General features: G+C 39.9%; 1 protein-coding gene across 1 annotated transcript in view; it reads right to left on the bottom strand.

Moving 5' to 3' along the window:
* Positions 1-24494, bottom strand: part of LOC105916090 (speckle type BTB/POZ protein) — a 30123-nt gene that overhangs the window by 2902 nt on the left and 2727 nt on the right. Inside the window, exons 2-9 of the mRNA XM_036141789.1 lie at positions 14388-14594; positions 14176-14297; positions 12615-12766; positions 12362-12489; positions 12079-12256; positions 9722-9777; positions 8371-8493; positions 4742-4884 (exon numbers count right to left, since the gene is read on the bottom strand). Coding sequence (XP_035997682.1) covers positions 4742-4884; positions 8371-8493; positions 9722-9777; positions 12079-12256; positions 12362-12489; positions 12615-12766; positions 14176-14297; positions 14388-14594 — 1109 coding nt within the window. The remainder of the gene's footprint in view (positions 1-4741; positions 4885-8370; positions 8494-9721; positions 9778-12078; positions 12257-12361; positions 12490-12614; positions 12767-14175; positions 14298-14387; positions 14595-24494) is intronic.

The following is a 24494-nucleotide window of genomic DNA, read 5'->3' as shown; positions in this document are numbered from 1 at the left end:
CTTCCTTCCTTCTCTTGCTCCTCCTTCCTCCCTTCTCTCCTTCCTTCTTTCCCTTTATTCCTTCCTTTCTTCCTTCCCCTGTTCCTCCTTCCTTCTTTCCTCCTTTCTCTCTTTCATTCCTTCCCTTCATCCTTCCTTCCTTCCCCTATTCCTCCTTCCTTCTTTACTCCCTTCTCTCTTTCATTCCTTCCCTTCTTCCTTCCCTCCTTCCTTCCATCCTTCCCCTGTTCCTCCGTCCTTCTTTCCTCCCTTCTCTCTGTCATTCCTTCCCTTCTTCCTTCCTTCCTTCCTTCCTTCCTTCCTTCCTTCCTCCTTCCTTCCTTCCTTCCTTCCTTCCTTCCTTCCTTCCTTCCTTCCTTCCTTCCCCTGTTCCTCCTTCTTTCTTTCCTCCCTTCTCTCTTTCATTCCTTTCCTATATCCTTCCTTCCTTCCCCTGTTCCTCCTTCCTTCTTTCCTCCCTTCTCTCTTTCATTCCTTCCCTTCTTCCTTCCTTCCGTCCTTCCCCTGTTCCTCCTTCCTTCTTTCCCCCCTTCTCTCTGTCATTCCTTCCTTCCTTCCTCTGTTCCTCCTTCCTTCTTTCCTCCCTTCTCTCTTTCATTCCTTCCCTTCATCCTTCCTTCCTTCCTTCCCCTGTTCCTCCTTCCTTCTTTCCTCCCTTCTCTCTTTCATTCCTTCCCTTCATCCTTCCTTCCTTCCTTCCCCTCTTTTTCCTTTCCGCACTTTCCTTCTTAATTTCCTACCCGCCTGTTCCTTCTTCCCTATTTTCCTCCCTTCTCTCTTTCATTCCTTCCTTCATCCCATTCCTTCCTTCCTTCCTTCCCCTGTTCCTCCTTCCTTCTTTCCTCCCTTCTCTCTTTCATTCCTTCCCTTTTTCCTTCCCTTCTTCCTTCCTTCCTTCCTTCCTTCCCCTGTTCCTTCTTCCTTATTTCCTCCCTTCTCTCTTTCATTCCTTCCCTTCATCCTTCCTTCCTTCCTTCCTTCCTTCCTTCCTTCCTTCCTTCCTTCCTTCCCCTGTCTCCCTTCCTGTCTTCCCTCCTTCTTCTTGTCCTCCGGTCTTTTCTCGTTTCTTTTCCTTTCCTTCTTCTTCCTTCCTTCCTTCCTTCCTTCCTTCCCCTGTTCCTCCTTCCTTCTTTCCTCCCTTCTCTCTTTCATTCCTTCCCTTCATCCTTCCTTCCTTCCTTCCTTCCTTCCCCTGTTCCTCCTTCCTACTTTCCTCCCTTCTCTCTTTCATTCCTTCCCTTCTTCCTTCTGCTCTTCCTTCCTTCCAATGTTTTTGATCTAAAATTTGACCCTGATTATAAATAATTGCAGTAAATTCCTTCTTGTCTTCATTTTAATGGTATTTTTCCATTTTCTTCTTCATATTTCTGGCATTGGTTTAGATTTTGAAGCATCTAAGATAATTTCCTGCACTTTTTTGTACAATTTACCCTCTCTGCTCAATTTGTTTAATCAAATTATCCTAGAACAATGTCTGGAAAGACCCATTTTATTCATAATCGGCGAGAAATGGTCTATAACCAGCCTGTCCAACAAGCGCTACCTTCAGGCCTAAAACAAAGACAACCTAAATGACGGCAGAATAATGACCTCACTGATTAAAATACACACTACTGTTAACCTGAGCACACACACCTTACATTCAATATTACTTTAGTTACACAGAAACAGCAGCGAGCTTGTTGGCTTTGTTGGTTTTCATTACTCTATTATGTCTACTGGTAAATTATTTGCATTGTAGAAACGTAACAGGGATTTATCTGGTTAGTGATGTTGGATTGCTGGTATTTTGAAAGCAACTGTGTATATAAACCTGCATTAACCTCTGTAGCTTTAAAGGATATTTATACAGCAAGTGAGAAACAAGCAAAATTATCTACTTTGGGGATAAGAAACTGCTTTTTATTACAAAACCTTGCATGTGGCATTTCCTCAGCTTGACAGCTATAAAAGGTAACTTTATTTTTACAGCACATTTATATAACAAGACAATGCAAAGTGCTGCAAATAATCTTGTGTCTTGAAAGTAAAGATAAAAGATTATTCCTTGTATCTTCTCTAGGGCTCCATGATGTTAAAAATGTGATTTTATTAGTAAATACTTCTTTTCCACCATCATTATATTCCAAATTCTTCTCTCTGCTCCTTAGTAACTGGTTGACTAAAATATGTCTATTTTATAATTGTATGTACACAGTGACAAAACATGTCAGTTAAGCTATAATAATCCTTCTAATATTTCACTCACGCTGTCCTTTGTGATTGTAGTAACATTTAACACGCTGATGCTACGAGAATCACTGCAGTTCAGTATTTCTGTTCCCTTTTCTCCAACTGACCCTGCATTAAACATGCAGGCATTTAAAAGCATAAAAACTACCACTGTGACTCAGCGCTGAACTCAACTCGCTTCTTTTAGTGATCATGATTAATTCAATTCAATTTAATTTTATTCATATAGCTCCAATTCACAAGACATATCATCTCAAGGCTCTTTACAAAGTCAAATTCAATCAAATCCTCCAGACAGAGTCTCTCCAAGCAGCATTCACTCCTCCTGGAAGAGCGTAGAGCCACAGTGGACAGTCGTCTGCATTGTTGATGGCTTTGCAGCAATCCCTCATACTGAGCATGCATGAAGCGACAGTGGAGAGGAAAACTCCCCTTTAACAGGGAGGAGAACCTCCAGCAGAACCAGAACCAGGCTCAGTGTGAACGCTCATCTGCCTCCACCCACTGGGGCTTAGAGAAGACAGAGCAGAGACACAGAAAGCACAGAAGCTCACATTGATCCAGGATCCAGATTACTGATATTTAGCTCTGTACGACAACATTGAGGATCCTGGGTGTTAGAGGGTGTGACATCGGCATCAGGACCAAAGGCTGTAACCAAAAGTCAGATAAACGAAGTTAAGTAAAGCAGCTTGAAACTGACTAAAAAGTGAAAGTTTTCGGTCTCAGCTCGGACATTTGGTCAAACTTTCCGTGTTGCACCAAGAAGACCGGTCAGACGCCGACGCAGAAATTAACTGACTAGAAGTCAAGGTGAACAACTTTATGTGTTCATTTTTACATTTGAATGTTTGTTGATCCTGTTCATTTTAAACCTCTATGTCACATTCATTATTTCTTCAAGAATATTGCATAATCATGACACCTTCACTGCAAAAAGGGAACTTAAAGTAAGTAAAATCTTCTTGAAATTAGTGTGTTTTTCCTTAATTTGAGCTGCTAAATAAGACTATTTGCCAATGGAATAAGCATTTTTACCATTAGAATAAGATAATTAGACATCCTCAACTTGAAATAAGATGATGGAGATGAGTTGTTCTTAGTTTAAGTGCAAAAATCTTATTCCATTGGCAATTAGTCTTATTTACCTTTTCAAAACAAGGAAAAATTCACAAATTTCAAGAAAATTTTACTTACTTTTAGTTCCCTTTTTGCAGTGTTGAAAAACTTTTGAAGCCACCAAAGAATATAATAAGTAATATAATATAATAGAAGTCTGGGTCGATATTGACATTGTTTTAATGGTCGATAACTGATATCTTAGATGTTTTCTCACCCTTTGGACGCTGAAATAACGACTGCGCCGCTAGCATTGCTGCTCTGCTTCAGTTAATGGTTAACAACATGGAAATAAACATTATCTGTTAATATCGGCTCAGTTTTACTCGTCGGACCGATGTTAAAAAAGCTACAAACATCAGCCGCTACGGACAAAAAAATGATCCTGAATGTATTATTCCCCGTGATGAACCGGTACAAACCTCCGGCTTTTGTCCATTTGCTTCCGACATGTTTCGCAATCACACATTCGAATCACTCAGACAGGGTGCTTGCTCTTTTTCCAAATTAAAATTCCAGACTTTTTTAAAACTGATATTTTTTTTCCCAAGACCTTAACTTTATGTACTTGTATACTTGTGTGCCTACTTCTTACTTCATTGGTTGAGATTGTACAAACTGTTTATTAGAAATGTTAATTTTTATAGGCTAGTATTCAATGAACAAATGCATTATTCACAGTAAATTATGCTTTTACTGATGAAAACGTTTAAAAGCATGAAAATCACAAGCACATGAATTTCACATCAAACAAGTGTTTGATTCCATTGGTCTAATACAGTACGTGACCAGTTAGTAAAATTATAGTTTTATAGCCTACCTTCCTATTTCTCATTTCACAATGCCTTTGAGCATACTGTAAAATTCTACCATACATTTTTTTCCCCCATACTTTATTAAGACTTTCACACAAAATTCAAGACTTTTCAAGGTCTGGAAAACAGTGTTTCAAAATTCCATACTTATTAAGACTTTCAAGACTTGCGCAAGCACCCTGTCAGACAAATCTAACATTTTCTGAGCCATCCTCCGCTGCAACACAAAGCCTGTGTGAGCTGTGAAGACACGTGATCGGAGTCATTATCACACGTCCGTCTTGAGGCGAGACGGGAGGCGTCGACGGGCCCGGTGAGGAGTCAGGATGCCCCGATCCTCCGGGAACATCCGGCGTGCTTCGATAACATGAAGCGCACCACTTCATTCAGACACATAACAAACCAAATCAGCGACTCGCACAGAGACGAGCTGCAGAGGTGAGGTAACGACGAGCGAGGAAGAAAACGAGGCGGTAAAAGCGTGCGGTGGACACGGTGGACCTGCGAGTCCCCGGCGAGGTGCCGGACGCCCAATTACACGTGGCGAAGAGCTCCTTCCCTGTGTGTGAACTCACTAGTTGATGAAGTCGACCGCCTGCGTTTTGAGCTGGTCGGCGCTGTGCAGGTCGGCCAGGATGAGGATCTCGGCGGCGTTCTCCACGGACAGACTGGTGCACAGAGCGTCTTCACACATGACCTTAAGTCTCTCCAGAGCGTACTGAAAGAGGAGACGGACAAAAAGCTTTAGTGATTGTTCAGCTGGCAAAGACCTGGTAATTTAAATTTATAAATTTAATATTGCAGGTTCCGCAGCAGCTTTTTCCCCGCTGCTGAACTTTTATAATGCATTTAAATAGTACAAAAATCAACATTTGCTGCATTTTTGCACCATATTATTGTGCATTGCACTGAACTTTTTCATATTAATGCCTTTTTGCACCATTATGTTTGCACCATAAACATGTTGGAGCATTCTTCTGCACACTTTTTTCTTATAAAACTGTTTTTTTTCTCCTGCATTGCTACATTCTGATCACTGCTGCACTCTATATTGTAATGTCATCTTATTCCAACTGCAGTCTCATTACATTGTCGTAAACTGTATGCAACGAAATTTCGTTTTGTATGCACTCTGTACATACAAAATGACAATAAAGTTTGTCTACACTACAAAAAGGGATGTAAAAGTAAGTAAAATTTTCTTGAAATTAGTGTATTTTTCCTTGATTTAAGCAGGTAAATAAGACTATTTGCCAATTGAGTGAGTATTTTTACCCCTACAATAAGATAATTAGACATCCTGCCCTTGAAATAAGACGATAGAGATGAATTGTTCCCATTTTAAGTGCAAAAATCTTATTCCATTGGCAAATAGTTTTATTTACCTGCTTAAATCAAGGAAAAATACACTAATTTCAAGAAAATTTGACTTACTTTTAGTTCCCTTTTTGCAGTGTAAGTCTGTCTAATATTAAATGCAGCCTTAGTTTCAACTTTAGGTGGTTTGCATGTATTTCCACCAGTGTTCCTAACAGAGCATAAGGGTCTAATTCATCTCCTGAAAATATAAAAGCATGCAGTCTTTCTTTTAAAAAACACTCATGACATTCAGATTAACTGTACCAGAAATTAACATAGATGTTGATTTTTAAATCTGAACCCCTTCCTTTAGAAGAACAGAGCGTCATCTTACGGTTATATGTTCATCTAAAACTGCACAATATGAAGAAAGCATGAAAGTGTGATATTGTTACTGTTGTGATCGTGACGTTGATTACGATTAACTTGCATTTTCCCGACTAGCTTCTGTCTTTCGTGTCATTATGGCGTCCCACCTCTCTCTGTGAGCTTTAGCATTGAGGCTGCTAAAAATAAACAAAATTAGTCTGTCTGGGGTGTCAAACTCCAGTCCTCGACAGCTGGAGTCCTGCAGCTCACACCTGAATCAAAAGGCTGAATTACCTCCTTAAAATGCAGTCAAGTTCTCCAGACTCCTGCTAATGACCTGATTATTTGACTCAGGTGTTGGACCAGGAACACCTATAAAGGTTGCAGGACGATTACTGCCACGCAGATTTTGCATGCATGGCACTAGAAAAAGAATAAGCTGCCAATTATTACATTAAAGCAAAAGTTTAAGTTATTGCACATGTTGATATTGTGATGACGATTGCCGACTTAATATATTGTGCAGCTCTGGTATGGAAACACTTGGAAATGAGTCAGATAATCAGAGGTCCTGCATTCAAATTCAACTTGTCAGTCACTGGAGAAAAGCAGCAGCATCTTGAACTGCATTAATGGGTAAACGTGAGCTGAATCACACTTGAAAACTGGAAATACCCTAAAACGCCCAAAGTATTCGCTCCCCTGCCTAGACGCGTGTAGAGACACCCCATCCTTAATCCACAGGGTTTAACAGGACGGTGGTCATCCCTTTGCAGCAATAACAGCTTCAGCTCTTCTGGGAAAATGGTCCAACGGGTTCTGGAGTGTTTATGGGAGTTTTTGACCATTCTTCCATAAATGCATTAGTGAGGTCAGACACTGATGTGGGACGAGAAGGCCTGGCTCTCAGTCTGCGGCTCTAATTCATCCCAAAGGTTTCCTGTCAGGTTTAGGTCAGGAATCTGAGCACCAGAGCACCATAAAGACCTGGAGGAGAGAGTTTGGTGTGGATGACCTTGATTGGCCTGCAGTCATGTCAGAAGAGGAAGGAACAGTCTCCAAACTGTTCCCACAAAGGGGCATGGAGATGTCCAAAATCTCTGCTGAAGCAATCAGAGATCCTTTCACTGGAGCTGCGGGTCCAAAGCTCAGCTCCACCAAACTTGACACAACACAGTTAGACTAGAAAAGTTCTCCTGGCAACCTCCAAACCCAGACTCATCCATCAGATTGGCAGATGGATTGGCAGATGCTGGATTTTATACACGTGTAGCCATGTAAGTGACTGGAGCATCCAAGTCCCAATTTCAGCATGGGTGAGCAAATACTTTTGTCAATATAGTGTACTTACACTGCAAAAAGGGAACTAAAAGCAAGCAAAAATTTCTTGAAATTAGTGTATTTTTCCTTCATTTGAGGAGCTAAATAAGACTATTTGCCAATGAAATGAGCATTTTTACCCGTAAAATAAGATAATTAGATATCCTGTACTTGCAATAAGATGATGGAGATGAATTGTTCCTATTTTAAGTGCAAAAATCGTATTCCATTGGCAAATAGTCTTATTTACCAGCTCTAATCAAGGCAAAATACTCTGATTTCCAGAAAATTTTACTTAATTTTAGTTCCCTTTTTGCAGTGTATAACTCCTCTATATTTGATGACTGTATTAACATGTTAGCAGCTGAACTCGCTGTCAGTCATGATTTCTAGCTGCTTAACTAAAAAAGGACAGCATGGCTGTAACGTCTTCTAATAAATGATTAAGACATTAAAGGTGCATAGCCACTTTATTTGACATTTTTTATCTATTTATACGTCTGTAACTCTAGTTGCATAAAAGTTTTAAGATTAGCATTATCCTGCTGGCGTATTAGTTGTTATTTTGGTGTTTTATGTTTAGTTTTTGCTCAGTTTGTTAGTAAATAAAACCTATGTGTTTATTTGCGATTTTAACGGAAGTACGTACTGCACATGCGCAGCAGGGGTTAAAACAAGGAAGCGGCTAACGGCTATTAGTATCTCCAGGTGAAACAATGAACAAAGGTCCAAAGGCCAGTGAAATAAAATAAATAAATAAATAAAAGATTCCCAGAGGGAAAAGCCGGGAATGTCTCTAGGAATCCAGTCTGAACGTTGGTTTTCACTGAAGCAGACGCTAAACCTGCCGAGGCTCAGATGTGACGCAGAGTTGACTGACGTGAATAAATGTTCTGATATGAAGCTCTTAAAGTTTCTGTAGATCGATCAGGCTCGGTCCAGCATTATTTAATACTGATTTATTAATTAAGCAAACTGGTATTATGATAGTTCTACGATATTGCCGCTAGATGGCTCCACATCTGTTTATATCTGCTAATCGCGCCCGGCTCTGGGGCTATTTATCCACAAAAAGGACCATAAAACATTATCAGGAAGGAGGCTTGGTGTATATAATATAGAATATATACTATTTTATCATGATCAAACAGTTTTTGGTCTTTTTAAGCATATGTGGCTTTAAACCTTTAACAGAGTGTCTGTGATCCTAAATTACCTTATCGGCTGCTGCTAGCAGGTCGTCGGCCATCTTGTCCAGGTTGGGTGCCTTGTCTGTGTAAATGAAGCACATCATCTCCTTGAAAACTTCTGGCTCCACATCGTTGATCTCCACACGGTTCTGACGGACGGAGGCAGCAGAGGCTTGATTAAAGGACTGTTTTACAATGAGCAGAGATTTATTCCAACACAATCTGTGATCTGGGAAACTAGATGAGGTTCTTACTTAAAGAACCTTGACTTTTATTAGTCTACACTGATAACAGATCATTGAAACATCCACTTAAAATCATGTTTAAAATCTCTTTTTGGTCTTGTTAACATAACACTGTGCATCAAGGCTTCCTGTACATTTTCCTGTTCAGTTTTATACTTTTCCAGATTTTAAATTTCCATTTTCTCATCAGTTTTAACAACATTCTGGACATATGACAGCAAAACATTTACCAAATTAGATTTTATCATGTATGTGTTTAACAAGCATGAAACCACACTACACTAAAGAAAGAGCGGAAAAGGGTTATTTCAGTTTCTTTTCTTTCTTTTAGTCGCTTTTTCTTGTATTCGGACTGATTTAAAACTACTTTATTTCAAAATCTGTTGACAAATCTTTCCTACGCCTTAAACAAAGAGATTAAGATGAAGCTGACATCTTTAATACATTTGTAAAAATAAAATTATCAAAGGAAGAAATTTTAGTCAAATCCAATGTAAAAGGTATTTAATTGTAATTATTTGTTTTTCATATTTATCCAGATTAAGAAAATGATAAAAGCAAATATTAGACTTTTCCTGACTGTAACAATGCCTTTATACCGCCTCAGCTTATGAGCTTAGATAACAAATCTATTCAATTAAACAATTATTTGTTGACATCCGGAGAGTTTATGTTCATAAGAATAATATAAGTGGTTAAGGCAATAATAATGGGAAATTTCTGACCATTAAATGTAATTTTATTATTGTCTTTTTTATCATTTTTAGCCCATTTTGGAAAGAATATATTAAGGAAGCCAAAACCATCTTGATTATTGAGTTAAATACTTTTATTTTTTGAAAAGTTAATGATTAAAATATATAAACTGGCTGTAATTTCATTTCTTACAGGGGGAGAAAAAGCAATCGTGTGTTTCTGCAGCTCTGACAGTGAGGGATGAGTCCTGACCCCCCGATTAAATTTGGTTTCCAATATGATCCAGTTGCAGCAAACACCTTTATGTTGCAGCTGTTCGATGGCACGCCATCCCTCACTTACTTGAACAAAAAATCTGAAAATTACAGCTATAAAAAGGGACAAAACTGATTTATTTCTGCAGATTGCATCTGGGGGGGGGGAGGATCGGACTCACCTTTTTGCTCTCCTCCATCTCGTGCTCAAACATGGCGCTGAACACAGGCGAGCGTGCTGAAACGGAGGGAAAATACGTCGATAAGTAAATAAATGTGTTTTTTTAGCAAAAGTCACGAGTGAAATGGTAACTTACTCTTGAACAGGTGCATCTCAATGAATCAAAACAGCACTGAGGTCATTTAATTCAGTAATTTAATTTAAAACAGTAAGCTTACTCACAGAGGGTTGTATTTTAGGAGGATTTTTTTCCTGGTAATTTTGATGATTTGATGATATACAGCGAATAAAAACCCAAGATTAATTTCTCTGATAAGTCATAAATCACAAAGCAGAAATAAAAAAAAAAAAATTTAAAACAGAAATCTCATGTTATGCCTATTTTTAGAGCCTGGAGCCTGCACCACTAGGTGGAAACCTGCTGACTTGACAGTTGTCTAACAGACACCGTCAATGAGGAGAATAAGCCACAAAAGGCCATTGAAGCATATTAATGAAAAGTTGAGTGGAAGGAAAAAGTGTTTGGGGAAGATTCATGAGCTGTGGGCTGCAGTTGGTGTCAGAGCTTAGGAAGCCTCACCACTAAGATTTTTGCACATAAAATAGGAATTACTCATCTCCATCATCTTATTTCTAGTGCATTATATCTAATTATCTTATTTTATGAGTCAAAATATTCATTCCATTGACAGATAATCTTATTTACACTGCAAAAACGGATCTAAAAATAAGTAAAATATTCTTAAATTTAGTGCGTTTGTCCTTGATTTGAGCAGGTAAATAAGCTTATCTGCCAATGGAATGAGCATTTTTACCCATAAAATAAGATAATTAGACATCCTGCACTTGAAATAAGATGATTGAGATGAATTGTTCCTATTTTAAGTGCAAAATTCTTGTTCCATTGGCAAATCATCTTATTTACCTGCTCAAATCAAGGATAAACACACAAATTTTAAGAACATATTACTTACTTCTAGTTCCGTTTTTGCAGTGTAGCTGTTCAAATCAAGGACAAATACACTAATTTAGGGATAATTTGCTTACTTTTAGTTCCCTTTTTGCAGTGAACCAGAGCTTTGCATAACTGGACTCATCTCAATAAGTATGAGGGAGAGAGCCTTAAGTTAGGCACGCTTGTTTGTTCAAAAAAGTGATCAGCTCTATGCTGGCGCTGGTATTTCTGACCCACAGCGCTGTTCGTTTGGTAGAGTCGGAGTTTAGCTGTAAATTATGCGATTCGGTCCGTGTTTTTATGAGCTCCAGCAGCTAGCTACTTTATTGATCGCTGATAGAACTCTGGCTGTAGGTGCATGAAATATACCGCTGATGCTGATCGCTGGGTGTGTTTTTTGTTTGTTTGTTTGTTTGTTTGTGTTTTTTTGGGAGAGGGAGGATTTATGTTCCTGGGCGGGTCTCAATTTACCCGGGCCGAGTAGAGTCTATGTATGGGAAACACTGCACTGCAAAAACGGATCTAAAAATTGGTAAAATGTTCTTAAAATTTGTGTTTTTGTCCTAGATTTGAGCATGTAAATACAATTATTTGCCAATGGAATGAGTATTTTGACCCCTTAAATAAGATAATTAGACATCTTGCACTTGAAATAAGACGTTGGAGATGAGTTGTTTCTATTTTAAGTGCAAAAATCTTATTTCATTGGCAGATCATCTTATTTACCTGCTCAAATTAAGGACACATACACTCATTTTAAGAAAATATTACTTATTTTTAGTTCTGTTTTTGCAGTGTGTTATATGTGTAAAGAATGCATCAGTTTCCCTTTTTGAACTGATTTACTGAAACTAATTTTTGACTGTATATATTAGTGTTGTACCAATACCAGTATGGGGCGGGGCTCCGATCCAGCACTAAATTGGTGGTATCGGTATCGGCGAGTACCAACAAATAGGCACTGATACCATTTTAATGTTTGTATGTCACTTGAACGCAGCCTTCTCTCTCCCAACTAGTATTACACATGTTATATAACTTCATGAAAGTTGCACTATTTTGGCATTTGAGAGCCAAAACTCAGGGTTTAAAAGAGATTATTGAATTATTAATGTAACTTTACTGTCTTACTGTTGCACTACTATGATACATGTTATAATTTCACGAATGTTGCACTATTTTGGCCTTTGAGAGCCAAAAGTTTATTCAACTATTGTCATCCATTCCAGGTAGGCAATAAAAAGTTGTACTACCCGAAGTAGTATGCAGTTCTTCATATATACACACACATCAATTTCAAACAGATGGTATCAGCCAATACTGCACAGCCAGGTATCGGGGCCAAAAAATGGCCTCGGTGAAACACTAGTAGAAATATACCTGCATATTATGAGTCACTTTACCTGCAAGGATGGCTTTGTGGGCCTGAAACTCCTGTCCTGCCACACACAGCGAGCAATCTGTGAAGCGCGAGTTCTCCCACAGGCCCCCCAGCTCGTCGGCTAGCCGGCAGTCGGGCACCTTCACCATGTTCATAGTGTTCTGACCGGATATGTTGACCGAGTCCTGAACGACGCTCACCTGGAAGAGACAAAGCCGCTGAAATTACAACCCAGCGAATCCGCACGCTGGTGAAAAAAGGGGAGAAAGATCTGAGCAGTTTAACACCGGGGGGGAACGGCGTACCTCACAAAAGAGCGTTAGCTTATCGTCGGGTAGAAGACCGTTGGCCTCATCGAGGAGGAAATCTCTCCGGATGAACTTTTTAAAGCCCCAGTCTTTCCCCTGGACGAAGCGGTACGCTCTCTGGCTTTCTGCAGACAGACCAAACACAGGGACCAGGAGGTAAGACAGAGAAAAAACACAAAACGTAAATGAAATGAGGTCTAAAAGTGGCAGCTCTACAATAAAAGAACAACGTGAAAAGGTTTTTGCTCACCCATGGCTTTGGTCTCCTCTCCCTTGGCGTTGAGGATGGAGAACTTGAACTTTGCACGCACCTCTGCTTTCGGACAGCTGACCAGCAGCAGGTACAGAGAAAGGTAATCTTTGCTTTCCTCATCCAGGCCTTTGGGATTCACTCGCAAACACCTGACGTCAATAAAATCAACAGTTTTAGTGCTTTTAAATCATTCTTTTTGTGTTGTGATGTACAAAAGCCTTCATAGTCCTGGGATTTTTCATCATTTTGGGACACGACAAACACGTGGAAGGTCTGCCGGTCATGCAAAATGCTAAACGTGGTGAAAACCTAATACAATCACTCCGTCCCCATGGTGCTGCGACATGGTGCTGACAGGGAAGTTTCTCCTGGTTGGTGAGGAGATAAAGGGAGTCTCTAAAAGTAGAATGGGAGGCAGATCCTTTAGCTATCAGGCTCCTCTCCTGTGGAACCAACTCCCAGTTTTGGTCCGTGAGGCAGACACCCCGTCTACTTTTATTACTAATCTTAAAACCTTCCTTTTTGACAAAACTTATAGTTAGAGTGGCTCGTGTTACTCTGAGCTACCTTTATAGTTTTACTGCTATAGGCTTAGGCTACTGGAGGACATCAGGGTCTAATTTTCTCACTCTATAGAGTTCTACTGTTCTTCAATTATGCATTATGAGTTGTCATTTCTGCTTTAACTTTCTGTTCTCTCTCTTTTTTCTTCATAGTAGGTACACCTGGTCTGGCGTTCTGTTAACTGTGACATCATCCAGAGAAGACGGCTCACTCGCTATTACCATCTAATGTAGAACAGATTGCTGGATCAATGTGTGCTTCTGTGCTTTTTTGTCTCTCTTGTTGTGTCTCTGCTCTGTCTTCTGTAACCCCAGTCGGTTGAGGCAGATGACCGTTCATACTGAGCCCGGTTCTGCTGGAGGTTTTCCTTCCCGTTAACGGGGAGTTTTTCTTCCCACTGTCGCTTCATGCTTGCTCAGTATGAGGGATTGTAGCAAAGCCATGTACAATGCAGACGACTCTTCCTGTGGCTCTACGGTTCCCCAGGAGTGAATGCTGCTTGTCGGGACTTTGATGCAATCAACTGGTTTCCTTATATAGGACATTTTTGACCAATCTGTATAATATGATTGAACTTGACTTTGTAAAGTGCCTCGAGATGACATGTTTCATGATTTGGCGCTATATAAATAAATTGAATTGAATTGAATTGAATACAGGGAGAAACTGCTAAATATAGAGAAACAGACCTAAATATACAGCTAGGGGTTAAAGGGGCTTTAGATCAAAGCATATTCATGTGCTAGAATGGCCTAGTCAAAGTCTAAACCTAAATTCAATTGACAATCTGTTGCAAGACTTGAAAACTGCTTTTTTTAGATGAAGCTTTGTCTAAAGTTGGTTAAGACATTCCCCTAAAGATTTGCAGATTTGCAGCAATAGATGTTTTTTTTTTTTTTAAAGAATTGAGCCAGAGGAGCTAAACACAACAGCACAGACGTGGCTAAACAGGTTATTCCCTGCGGTAAACATATCAGAGCTCGCCGTGACGCACCATTTGAGTTTGTCGTTGGCCCCCGAAGAGAAGGTGGAGCTCTTGATGACCTCGCCCATCTCCTCACGACAGAAGCTGAAGTTGTTGATGGTCCACATGTAGGAAAACTTCACCACTTTGATCTGTCACAGAGAGACGACGCAGCAAAGGCTCGATGCGGCTCACAAAGCCAAAAGGCGGCGGCGATTCTGACCCCTGAATTCACCCGTTACCTGCGTGTAGCACCAGCTCTCGGCCACCGGCCCGCTGGACATTTCCGCCGGGGGAGGGGGACTCGGGACCCTTGACATTGCCAGCGTGACGGAGGGTGATGCGGGACAAAGAGGGTGAAGAAGAGGAGCTGGAATGTAACACTTCCCAGGAGTCAGTGCTCGGTCCAGACGTCCATCTGCATCAGCAGACGGCAGCAGGTTGCCCCCCTTCAAACAGACACAAATCAAGCTTTAGCAGAACGCACCAGACGCCATGTTGTTCCAGTTCATGTTCTAGAGTTAGATAAACAGTCTCTGCTTCACGGGAGAACAGCTGATCAACGACCGCGTGGCGTTTCACAGATCAATAGCACCAATTATATGTCAGGGTTCAACTGCTAATAAGGAGTGAGAAAATGCACAGACTGGGAGATTCTGTTTTATCACCAGATGTGCTTTAATGTCTGTGTTCTAGTTTTAAAACAGGCAAATTAATTAGTTACTCAAATTAAGAGAAGGAAGAAAAGAGTGAGAAAGGGATTAACGATCAGGGAGAGGAAGGAATTAAGGAAAGAATTAAGGGATTGGAAGGAAGGAAGGAAGGAAGGAAGGAAGGAAGGAAGGAAGGAAGGAAGGAAGGAAGGGAGGGAGAAATTAGGGAAATGAAGGAAGGAAGGAAGGAAGGAAGGAAGGAAGGAAGGAAGGAAGGAAGGAAGGGAAGGAGGGGAGGAAGGGGCGGAAAAGGAAGGAAGGAAGGAGGGAAGGAGGGAGGAGGGGAAGGGGAGGAAGAAGGAGGAAGGAAGGAAGGAAGGAAGGAAGGGAAGGAAGGAAGGAAGGAAGGGAAGGAGGGAAGTGGAAGAAGAAGGAAGGAAAGGAAGGAAGGGAAGGAAGGGAAGGGAAGGAAGGAAGGAAGGAAGGAAGGAAGGAAGGAAGGAAGGAAGGAAGGAAGGAAGGAATTACAGGAGGGAGGGAGAAATTAGGGAAATGAAGGAAGGAAGGAAGGAAGGAAGGAAGGAAGGAAGGAAGGAAGGAAGGAAGGAAGGAATTACAGGAGGGAGGGAGAAAAAGAAAGAAGGAAGGAAGGAATTACAGGAGGGAGGGAGAAAAAGAAAGAAGGAAGGAACTAAAATTCTTCCATATTCTCATTTTCATGTCAATCATAAGGGAAATGTACATTATTGCATTATTTACAACCAATATTGTAACAACATTAATTTTAATTTAATTATTAGATTTTTTTTCTTCTTAATCTAAGGTCATAATTCATCATATTTTATGAGAAGCAGCAGGCCTGAGTGTGGAGAACATGCAAACATGCAGAAAGAACCTGGGTCCAAGCCAGGGAGCTGCAACAAAACAGCGCTGTATAATAAAAAATAAAAATAAAAAAAACAGCGCTTTAATTATAAAAAGATTTGTTTCCCCTTTTTTCCTTAATTAAATGATCACTTATAGAGTTTATTAAGAGATCCACAGCTTAGATCGACAGAAAAGCAATCTTATTTTGAACTTCTCTAAAACATTCTACACTCAGGTTTCTAAAAAGAAAAAAAAAATACTTAAAAAGTGTTAAAGAAATATAAAAAAGAGAAAACTGGAGTCAACTTGACTGCTTCTGAAAAACAAAGCAACATAGAAAACAGCTAAAAAAGACCAACTACATAAATACATACTCAGTATTTAGACCAAAAGTTTAAATCAGCCGCCATTGGTGAGAAGAAATTGAGGCCCATAGTTTCCGATTAATAACTGAGAAACATTTCAGGAACAAATTGAGCTAAATCCAGATTTCTTCACCTGATGCCAAACTAGTGAAATTCTGCTGCAGCAATCATGAGAGTCAGTCCAAAATAAACTAATTACATCAGCAGCGCCGTCCTTCCTTAATACATATCTGCTGTCAGTTTTCTTGATTCTCCGCCGGCCTCGCCAGGTAAGATGGAGAGTGAAGATGAGCGGGGGAGAAAGCGCAGGGGAAGAAGATTAAAGGTAAAGTGATAGAGGAGCCAAATGAAAAATCTAGAGGCGGATGAAGGATGGAGCGCCATCTGTGCAGCCATTCACCGAGATAAATTGATACAAAAAGAGGTTAGAGACCAAAAGAAAAGCAAAGAAAGGTATGAAAGAGAAATCAAATACAGATCTGGAGACAGCTGACTGGGGCGAGGATGTGCTCGGCATTTAAACTTCAGGCTTACAGGTAGACAACAGAGGCTAAAAGGCAATATGAGCACAATTAACGCTTCAAACTGGCATGGAAAGCAGATTGGAACGTGAAAATGTTAGACTCTTAAACGTTTGCAGCTTCTCCATACACGGCACGCTTAAATATAGAAAGTTAATTACACGAGTATTGATTTGCCTCATACACGACGATCAAAATGAGGCGCTCTCTCTGGACGAGGCTCCGATGGAGACTCGTTTATGTGACTTGTGTTAAATCACTGCGGCGTAGCTGACGTCTGAAAGCAGAATACAGCCAGAGCGACTCGGTGGGCCTCCTCACCGAACTTTCATCCCATTTAGTGACCAGCGCTGCCGTTTTGTCCCAACCCGCCTCAATGTAAACTAACTATTACCTACCCGCCGCATATTGGTCGATTTCTCAAGGTAAAAGAAATAGAAATATTTAAAAGAAAAATGCACAGTAACATAAAAGTAGCACACTAAGGCTCCCTTTATACAGTTTATCTGCAAAAAAACAATTATATTGGGGGTGAGTTACACTTTGCATCACTTTTACTTTTTGGACGTTTCTGGGTTGAAAACACTGAGCTATATAATACACTGGAGTGCTAATCACCGTCTGTTTGAACGAGTCGCTTTGAAGCCACCAGCCGCCATATTGGTACTCCCTATTTTCCTCTAGTAACTAGGGAATATGTGCGCTACAGCATCAAATAACGAGGATTTTCTCATGTTCAGGGGGGACTTAAGACTTTTTAGATGTCAAATGCCATATAGTTTTATGTTATTTTCTAAAAATATCAAGTACTGAGAAAGTCATGTGCTGAAATATTTTGCATTTTATTCATTTAAATATATATGTTTAACATTTATAAATATATAAATAACAATATAAAAAAACATATATTTACATATGTGTATACATATATATACATATATACATATACACATACTTATATATACATATATATATATTTAATATGAATAACATGTAAAATATTTCAGCACCTAATTTCCTAGTAGTTGATAGTGTTAGTACATCCACTGACTGTAGAATTACCTGTGAAACGTTTTCACACAGCCAGAAAACTGCTTGTTGTTGCAACCAAATCCTGTGGGATTCTGTGAGAGTAGGGAGTAGCAAGATGGCGGCCAGTGACTTCAGTTTTTCGGCAAAATCAGCACTCCAGTGTATTATATAGCTCAGTGGTTGAAAACTGACACCTAGTGGCAGGATGCTGTTACTACAGTTAAAAAAATCCAACATTCACTACAGGAGGCACAGTTATAGCCACTTTATACAAATTAAAATGATATATGCCTCTACTTTATGACATGATATGGCTTTTTTGGCTCTTGAGGGCCGGATAAATTGACCTGACTGGCCACATTCGGCCCCCGGGCCTCGAGTTTGACACGTGTGATCTACATCAGTGATGCAAATTTCTGACTTTACCATGTCAGAGATTCTTTCATATAGCAAATTTATGCCTTTAATCGTGGAAAATTTACGACTATTTGACGTCAGGAAACATCCAATTATTTTCTGTCAAATATGTGAAATTAATCTCACATTTTTTAGTTTTTTTTTTGTGGAAATTTAGATTAGATTAGATTAGATTAGATTCAACTTTATTGTCATTACACAGGTACAGGTACAAGGCAACGAAATGCAGTTTAGGTCTAACCAGAAGTGCAATAGCAGCAAGTGCAGGATAAACAATGGTTCCATAAGTACAGCACATGGATTTTTACTGAATAAATATAGAGATGGATACTATTATAAACAGAATTTTACTGATAGATTTGTCCTATTAATATAATATATAGATAACTAGTATTGTGAACTAAATTTACAGCTGGATATGTACCAGATATAATATACAGGTGGATATTACTATAAATAGAGTTTTTACAGATATGTACAATAGCATAATATACAGATGGTTGTTATTATAACAGAGTTTACAGGTGAATATGTACTATGAATATATGTACAGATGGCTATTACTATAAAATGAGTCCTCTGTGGTTAGTAATATATTTTCTTTAATCAGCTATAATGGCTGTAATACTTTTTTTAAGTACAAGAATAAAGTTGTTAAATTTTTAAAGATCATAAAACTTTTTAGGTTTTGCTTACATCTGTATTTTCAGATTAAACATAAGTGGGAAAGGGCATGTGGCCTTACTTTTACTGTAAGATAGCCAAACAATGTTAAAGTGGTGAGCAGCAATCAGTGGTATAAAAGCAATTAATTTCACACGAAGCAATAACCGGGTCTATTTATTTAGTTTCCATGTTTTGCCAACATGACCTTTGCAACTAAAACCTTTCCTATTTGACGAGCAGCTGCAATTCAAAGAGTGTAAAATGTAAATAAGGATCACCATCAACTTTATTTATGAAGCGCTTTACCACCAGCCAAAGTGACACAAAGTGCTAAACACTAAAAACAATAAAATGATGCCAAGGGAATAAAAAGGAAAAACTAAGCCCACAATAATAAATTAAAGAAACAAAAACATAGCAAACACAGAAAAAGAAAACACACCAGTAAGAATTAAGTAAAACCAAATCTCAGGTGGTTTGAAGGCCAGTGATTAAAAGTAAGTTTTTAAAGTCGTACTTACTCATTTTGACAGGTTTTTGAGCGCATTGTGCCACATAAAATCAGCCAGTAAGCTTAACTTTAATCATATAAGGTGCACCATCAATTTTCAAGAAAATCTAAGGATTTTAAATGCGCCTTATAGTCCAAAAAATACAGTAATGTTCTCCCTTCAATGAGCTTTTTGCACCAGCTATAGACGAACAAGTGAGGACTGGCTGATTCTGAGATAAAGGGAGTTACGGTAATGAAATAGAAGTGTTATTTTTGCTAATGACATCAAATAATCACAAATGAGCTGCTGGATATTAACAAAAAAACAAGAAATGTAAATAATAACAGTTTACCTGTCTACGTCACAGGTGTTAATTTATCAACTGAGTCTCACAAAATCTGCAGTGGATGTTTATGAAATGAACAGAACCGTGGAACCCAAAAATATATATTTTTACACAGCTTTGCATCAAACAGCTGTAAGCAGCAGTAAAGTTGACGGATTATTGATGAAATCCAGGTTTCATTTCCCAGGGTTTTAATTTTCGTGTCCAGTTGGAGAACTTTTCCTTTATGCACCAACGTGTTAGTTTATCAGCACAACCCCCCCCGAGCCGGGAGGAGAAAAAAACAAAGACTTTTGATCTGAAGGTAGAAAAAAAGCCCCAACTACTGAGAAAATGTGAATTTTGAAAACACACAGGACAGAAAGCTGCAGTTATGTCCTTTTCATCGACATTTCCCCGGCCCTCACATAAGAAAGAAGAAATCAATCTCAGCTCTAAATTAAAGACTGAAAGGACGGAGGCGTTTCGGAGCGCAATTTCCAAGAGAAATGAAAAAATTGCAGCCCTTGTCAAAGTGTCAGCGAACACAATGTCTGCTTCCAAAGCCGTGGTCTTTGAGGACTGCGATAAGCAAGAGACGAACCTTAAAGCTGTAATTGGTACAGGGGCCGGGGATCGATTGGAGCGGGCGAAGCTCGGCCTCAGTGGAAGCGATTTCATATTCTGCCCTTGGTCGCGCCGCTTCTCCTTCCCTAAAAAACTCAATCTCAGTAAGGTATGAACTATTGATTTTGCTACAGCGATCGGCTCGCCTCGCTCTCGTCCGCCGCCCCCCCACACCCTCGACTTTGTGCGGACCCGCAATTACAGCGCAGGGGATTTGGCAGGGCAGAAATAAAAAATAAAATAAAAAAAAGCATTAGCAGCCAGCCTTCACCTCCCGTCTGTACTTCCCAACAGAAATGCTGCTCTTTTCACCGCAGCAGGGAGGTTAAACGGAGGAGGGACCCCAATGCATATCTAATGTGTCCAGCAGCCACCTCGCTCGGACCTCGCCGCTCGCCGCGCTGACCTCCAGGGCTAACTACTCCTGCAGGACGATTCAAGCTCTGCAGCCGAGATCTCTCCTCCCAGATTTGAGTAACACTGGGATCTAAACGATGTATATTTGTTTAAAATTCAACTTTTTTTTAGTATAAATGCTTTGTTTCTGCAGCACGCTGACATACAGTACAAGGAATTAAGGAAAGAATTAAGGGATTGGAAGGAAGGAAGGAAGGAAGGAAGGAAGGAAGGAAGGAAGGAAGGAAGGAAGGAAGGAAGGAAGGAAGGAATTAGGTAAATAAAAGAAGAAATTAAGGAAGGAAGGAAGGAATTAGAGGAGGGAGGGAGAAATTAGGTAAATAAACGAAGGAAGGAAGGAAGGAAGGAAGGAAGGAAGGAAGGAAGGAAGGAAGGAAGGAATTAGAGGAGGGAGGGAGAAATTAGGGAAATAAACAAAGGAATTAAGGAGGAAAGGAAGGAAGGAAGGAAGGAATTAGAGGAGGGAGGGAAGGAAGGAAGGAAGGAAGGAAGGAAGGAATTAGAGGAGGGAGGGAGAAATTAGGGAAATAAACGAAGGAATTAAGGAAGGAAGGAAGGAAGAAAGGAAGGAATTAGAGGAGGGAGGGATAAATTAGGTAAATAAACTAAGGAAGGAAGGAAGGAAGGAAGGAATTAGAGAAGGGAGGGAGAAATTAGGGAAATAAACGTAGGAATTAAGGAAGGAAGGAAGGAAGGAAGGAATTAGAGGAGGGAGGGAGAAATTAGGGAAATAAATTAAGGAATTAAGGAGGAAAGGAAGGAAGGAAGGAAGGAAGGAATTAGAGGAGGGAGGGAGAAATTAGGGAAATAAACGAAGGAAGGAAGGAAGGAAGGAAAGGAATTAGAGGAGGGAGGGAGAAATTAGGGAAATAAACGAAGCAATTAAGGAAGGAAGGAATTAGAGGAGGGAGGGAGAAATTAGGGAAATAAATTAAGGAATTAAGGAGGAAAGGAAGGAAGGAAGGAAGGAAGGAAGGAAGGAAGGAAGGAAGGAAGGAAGGAAGGAATTAGAGGAGGGAGGGAGAAATTAGGTAAATAAACAAAAGAAGGAAGGAAGGAAGGAACGAAGGAACGAAGGAAGGAATTAGAGGAGGGAGGGAGAAATTAGGTAAATAAACGAAGGAATTAAGGAAGGAAGGAAGGAATTAGAGGAGGGAGGGAGAAATTAGGGAAATAAATGAAGGAAGGAAGGAAGGAAGAAAGGAAGGAAGGAAGGAAGGAAGGAACCCTTTATTCAACCAACTTTTTCTATCGAACGATTAATATATCCTTATTGAATTATCGACCAGCCCCACTTCAGCTCTCCCACATTTTGTCTTATTACAAACAAAAACTTTATTATACTTTAAATTGGTTTCGTGTGCAAGCTCAACAGAAACAGTTGTGAAATAAAAGGGAAATGAAACATTATTTTCTGAATGTTTTCTTGTTATTCAGCTGTAAGCTTCGGCTGTAGCTGCACCACAGTCTCGGGTATTTAGCTCATCAGATCTGACCGGCGTCCCGGTCGCCCCTCCCTCAGCATGATGCTGCCACCGCCGTGCAGCAGATCCAGGGTGATGTGCGGTATCAGTTTTCTGCGGGAACACGCTGCTCTGAGATTCAAATCCACAGAGATTGACTCTCTTTACTAGTCAAGTTGGAGTAAAGGGGGCGAATAGATGTGCCTGCTACACATTTCTGATTTTTATTTGCATGAAATTTTGAAAATGTTCCTTTTTAATTTACAATCATGTCCTTTGCGTTGATCTAGTCCATAAGGATTGTGGCCCTATTGTGTTTAACGGGTTGGAACATTAAGCATTATCGACGGAAAGTATTCCTCTTCGTCTCTGACAAACTTTATGGCCTGCAGAGGTTCGAGCGGAGCGGGACCTTTGACGCACTACAGCACAGCTTAGATTTTCAGAAATAATAAAGCAGAAAGCCTGATTTATTGGGTGTCACCTTTAGGTGAGCTCATTTATTTAGCCGTCTAGCGAAGCACCGTCCCACAAACCACATCAGATTGAAGGTTGGGAAGGTTAAGGACGACTGAAAAAAAACTTTTCATTGCTCTGTTTATCAAAATACCGACGTGTTTTTAACGGGTTAAAGTGTTTAGCTGAGGAGGCACAGCCCTGCTAACGACAGGCTGCTGCGTTGCTGGAAAGCTCAGGAAGAAGGTGGAAAAACTATTAGCCTTAGTGTCAGCAGCACAACTTTAAAACCACCGAAGAGGAAACACAACGCGCTGCTATTGTGTTACTTAAACACCTGGAATGCATCAATGTTCTGTTAAATCGACATAAAATTACGACAATGACTACGGCTGAATGTCCAAATTCTCTATCCCAACGGTTCTCAACCCCCGGGTCGCGGACCAGTACCGGGGCGCACATAAAAAAATAAACATCGTACATTATTTCCATCTTACTTATTACCCGAGTTTGAACAATGTTTAATTTAGAGAAATGCTCGGTTTCTCCCCGTTACGTCCGTCTATGACACAAGTCTCGGTCACACCAACAAGCGCGCTGTTAGCGTCGTACCTGGTGGCTAACCGTGCCGCTACGGCTAAACCCTGCTTTATGCGAGACACATCGTTACGTTATTTTGGTTCCCACGCCTCTCCGCGTGGCCAAAAGTTTCTGCTCCGCGCAAAAACGCTGCGAAACGACCAATCGTAGTACAGACATCTTTATGACTCGGCCCCAAAAGATCACTGTGAGCAACAAATCGTTAACAATTCCCGGACAGTAATCGCCGTCACTCTTGGAAAAAAGTCTGAAGCTTTAATGTTGGAAACAACTGCGTTCTCTAAATTTAAGTGTAATGGGGTGTAGTACGCTTCGCTTACATGCGCAATGCTGCCCTCTAGAGTCTAGGAGAATAGAGCTACTGTGAACTTCTAAAAGAGGCTGCGCGATGACGGCAGATTTAAAGTTACGTCATGATTGTTGCAATGAGAAACAGTAAAACTTTTAGTAAAAACACACGTCAGCCGTCGTCGTCTCCCATAAACGCTGGATGGAACCGTCTCGTTGCAGAGAAACAACACCTGCAAAAAGTGAACTCAAAGTGAGTAAAATTTTCTTGAAATTTGTGTATTTTTCCTTGATTTGAGCAGGTAAATAAGACTATTTGCCAATGGAATAAGATTTTTGCACTTAAAATAAGAACAATTCATCTCCATCATCTTATTTCAAGTGCAGGATGTCTAATTATCTTATTTTAGGGATAAAAAATACTCATCCCATTTGCAAATAGTCTTATTTAGCTGTTCAAATCAAGGAAAAATACACTCATTTCAAGAAAATTGTACTTACTTTTAGTTTTCTTTTTGCAGTGAAGCTCAGGGCTCCCACTGATTCGGTGGAACGGTGAGCTGCATTTCTCATGGACCTTAAAATGTGTGAATGTTTATATTATTTAGAAAAATCCCAGTTTCTATGCCTGTTGCATCATTGCACTTTATTTTGTTGTATCTATCTGCTGGTCTGAGTAAATGTTGTGTGAGATTAAACTGGTCTGTGGTGCAAAAAAACGGTTGGAGGACCGCTGCTCCATCCTACAGAGTTTTGTGAGAAAACTGCCCAAATTATATCAAAACCAACTGAAAACCGACAGTAAACTCAACAAAATGCTCTCTAAATCATACATCTGAAAGAATCACTCAAACTGTAATATTATAAGCAGTTTGATAACACATAACAATACTAGTTATAAGAGGGTCCTAAAAACATGGAGTGCAGGCTTGATAAAAAATGATCATGTGTGAATCAAATTCTGTATCTCCTTTTAGGCTTTGGGGCGTTTTTTGGAAATTTCAAATATTGTCTTTCTTTTTTTTAGATTGGTTATCAAACTAAAGGGGAGTCCAGCTAAACTCAGTGATGTGTAGAAGGTGGAACGACAAACTCAGCAAAAACCATGAGATCCCTTCAGCTGTGACGCACGGCTGGTTGTTCGGTTCACAGAGGGCA

The sequence above is a fragment of the Fundulus heteroclitus genome, chromosome 10 (genome assembly GCF_011125445.2).
Source record: "Fundulus heteroclitus isolate FHET01 chromosome 10, MU-UCD_Fhet_4.1, whole genome shotgun sequence".
In the NCBI taxonomy this organism is placed as follows: domain Eukaryota; kingdom Metazoa; phylum Chordata; class Actinopteri; order Cyprinodontiformes; family Fundulidae; genus Fundulus; species Fundulus heteroclitus.
The sequence above is the reverse complement of the archived record's forward strand: the minus strand, read 5'-3'. Positions and strand labels throughout refer to the sequence as shown.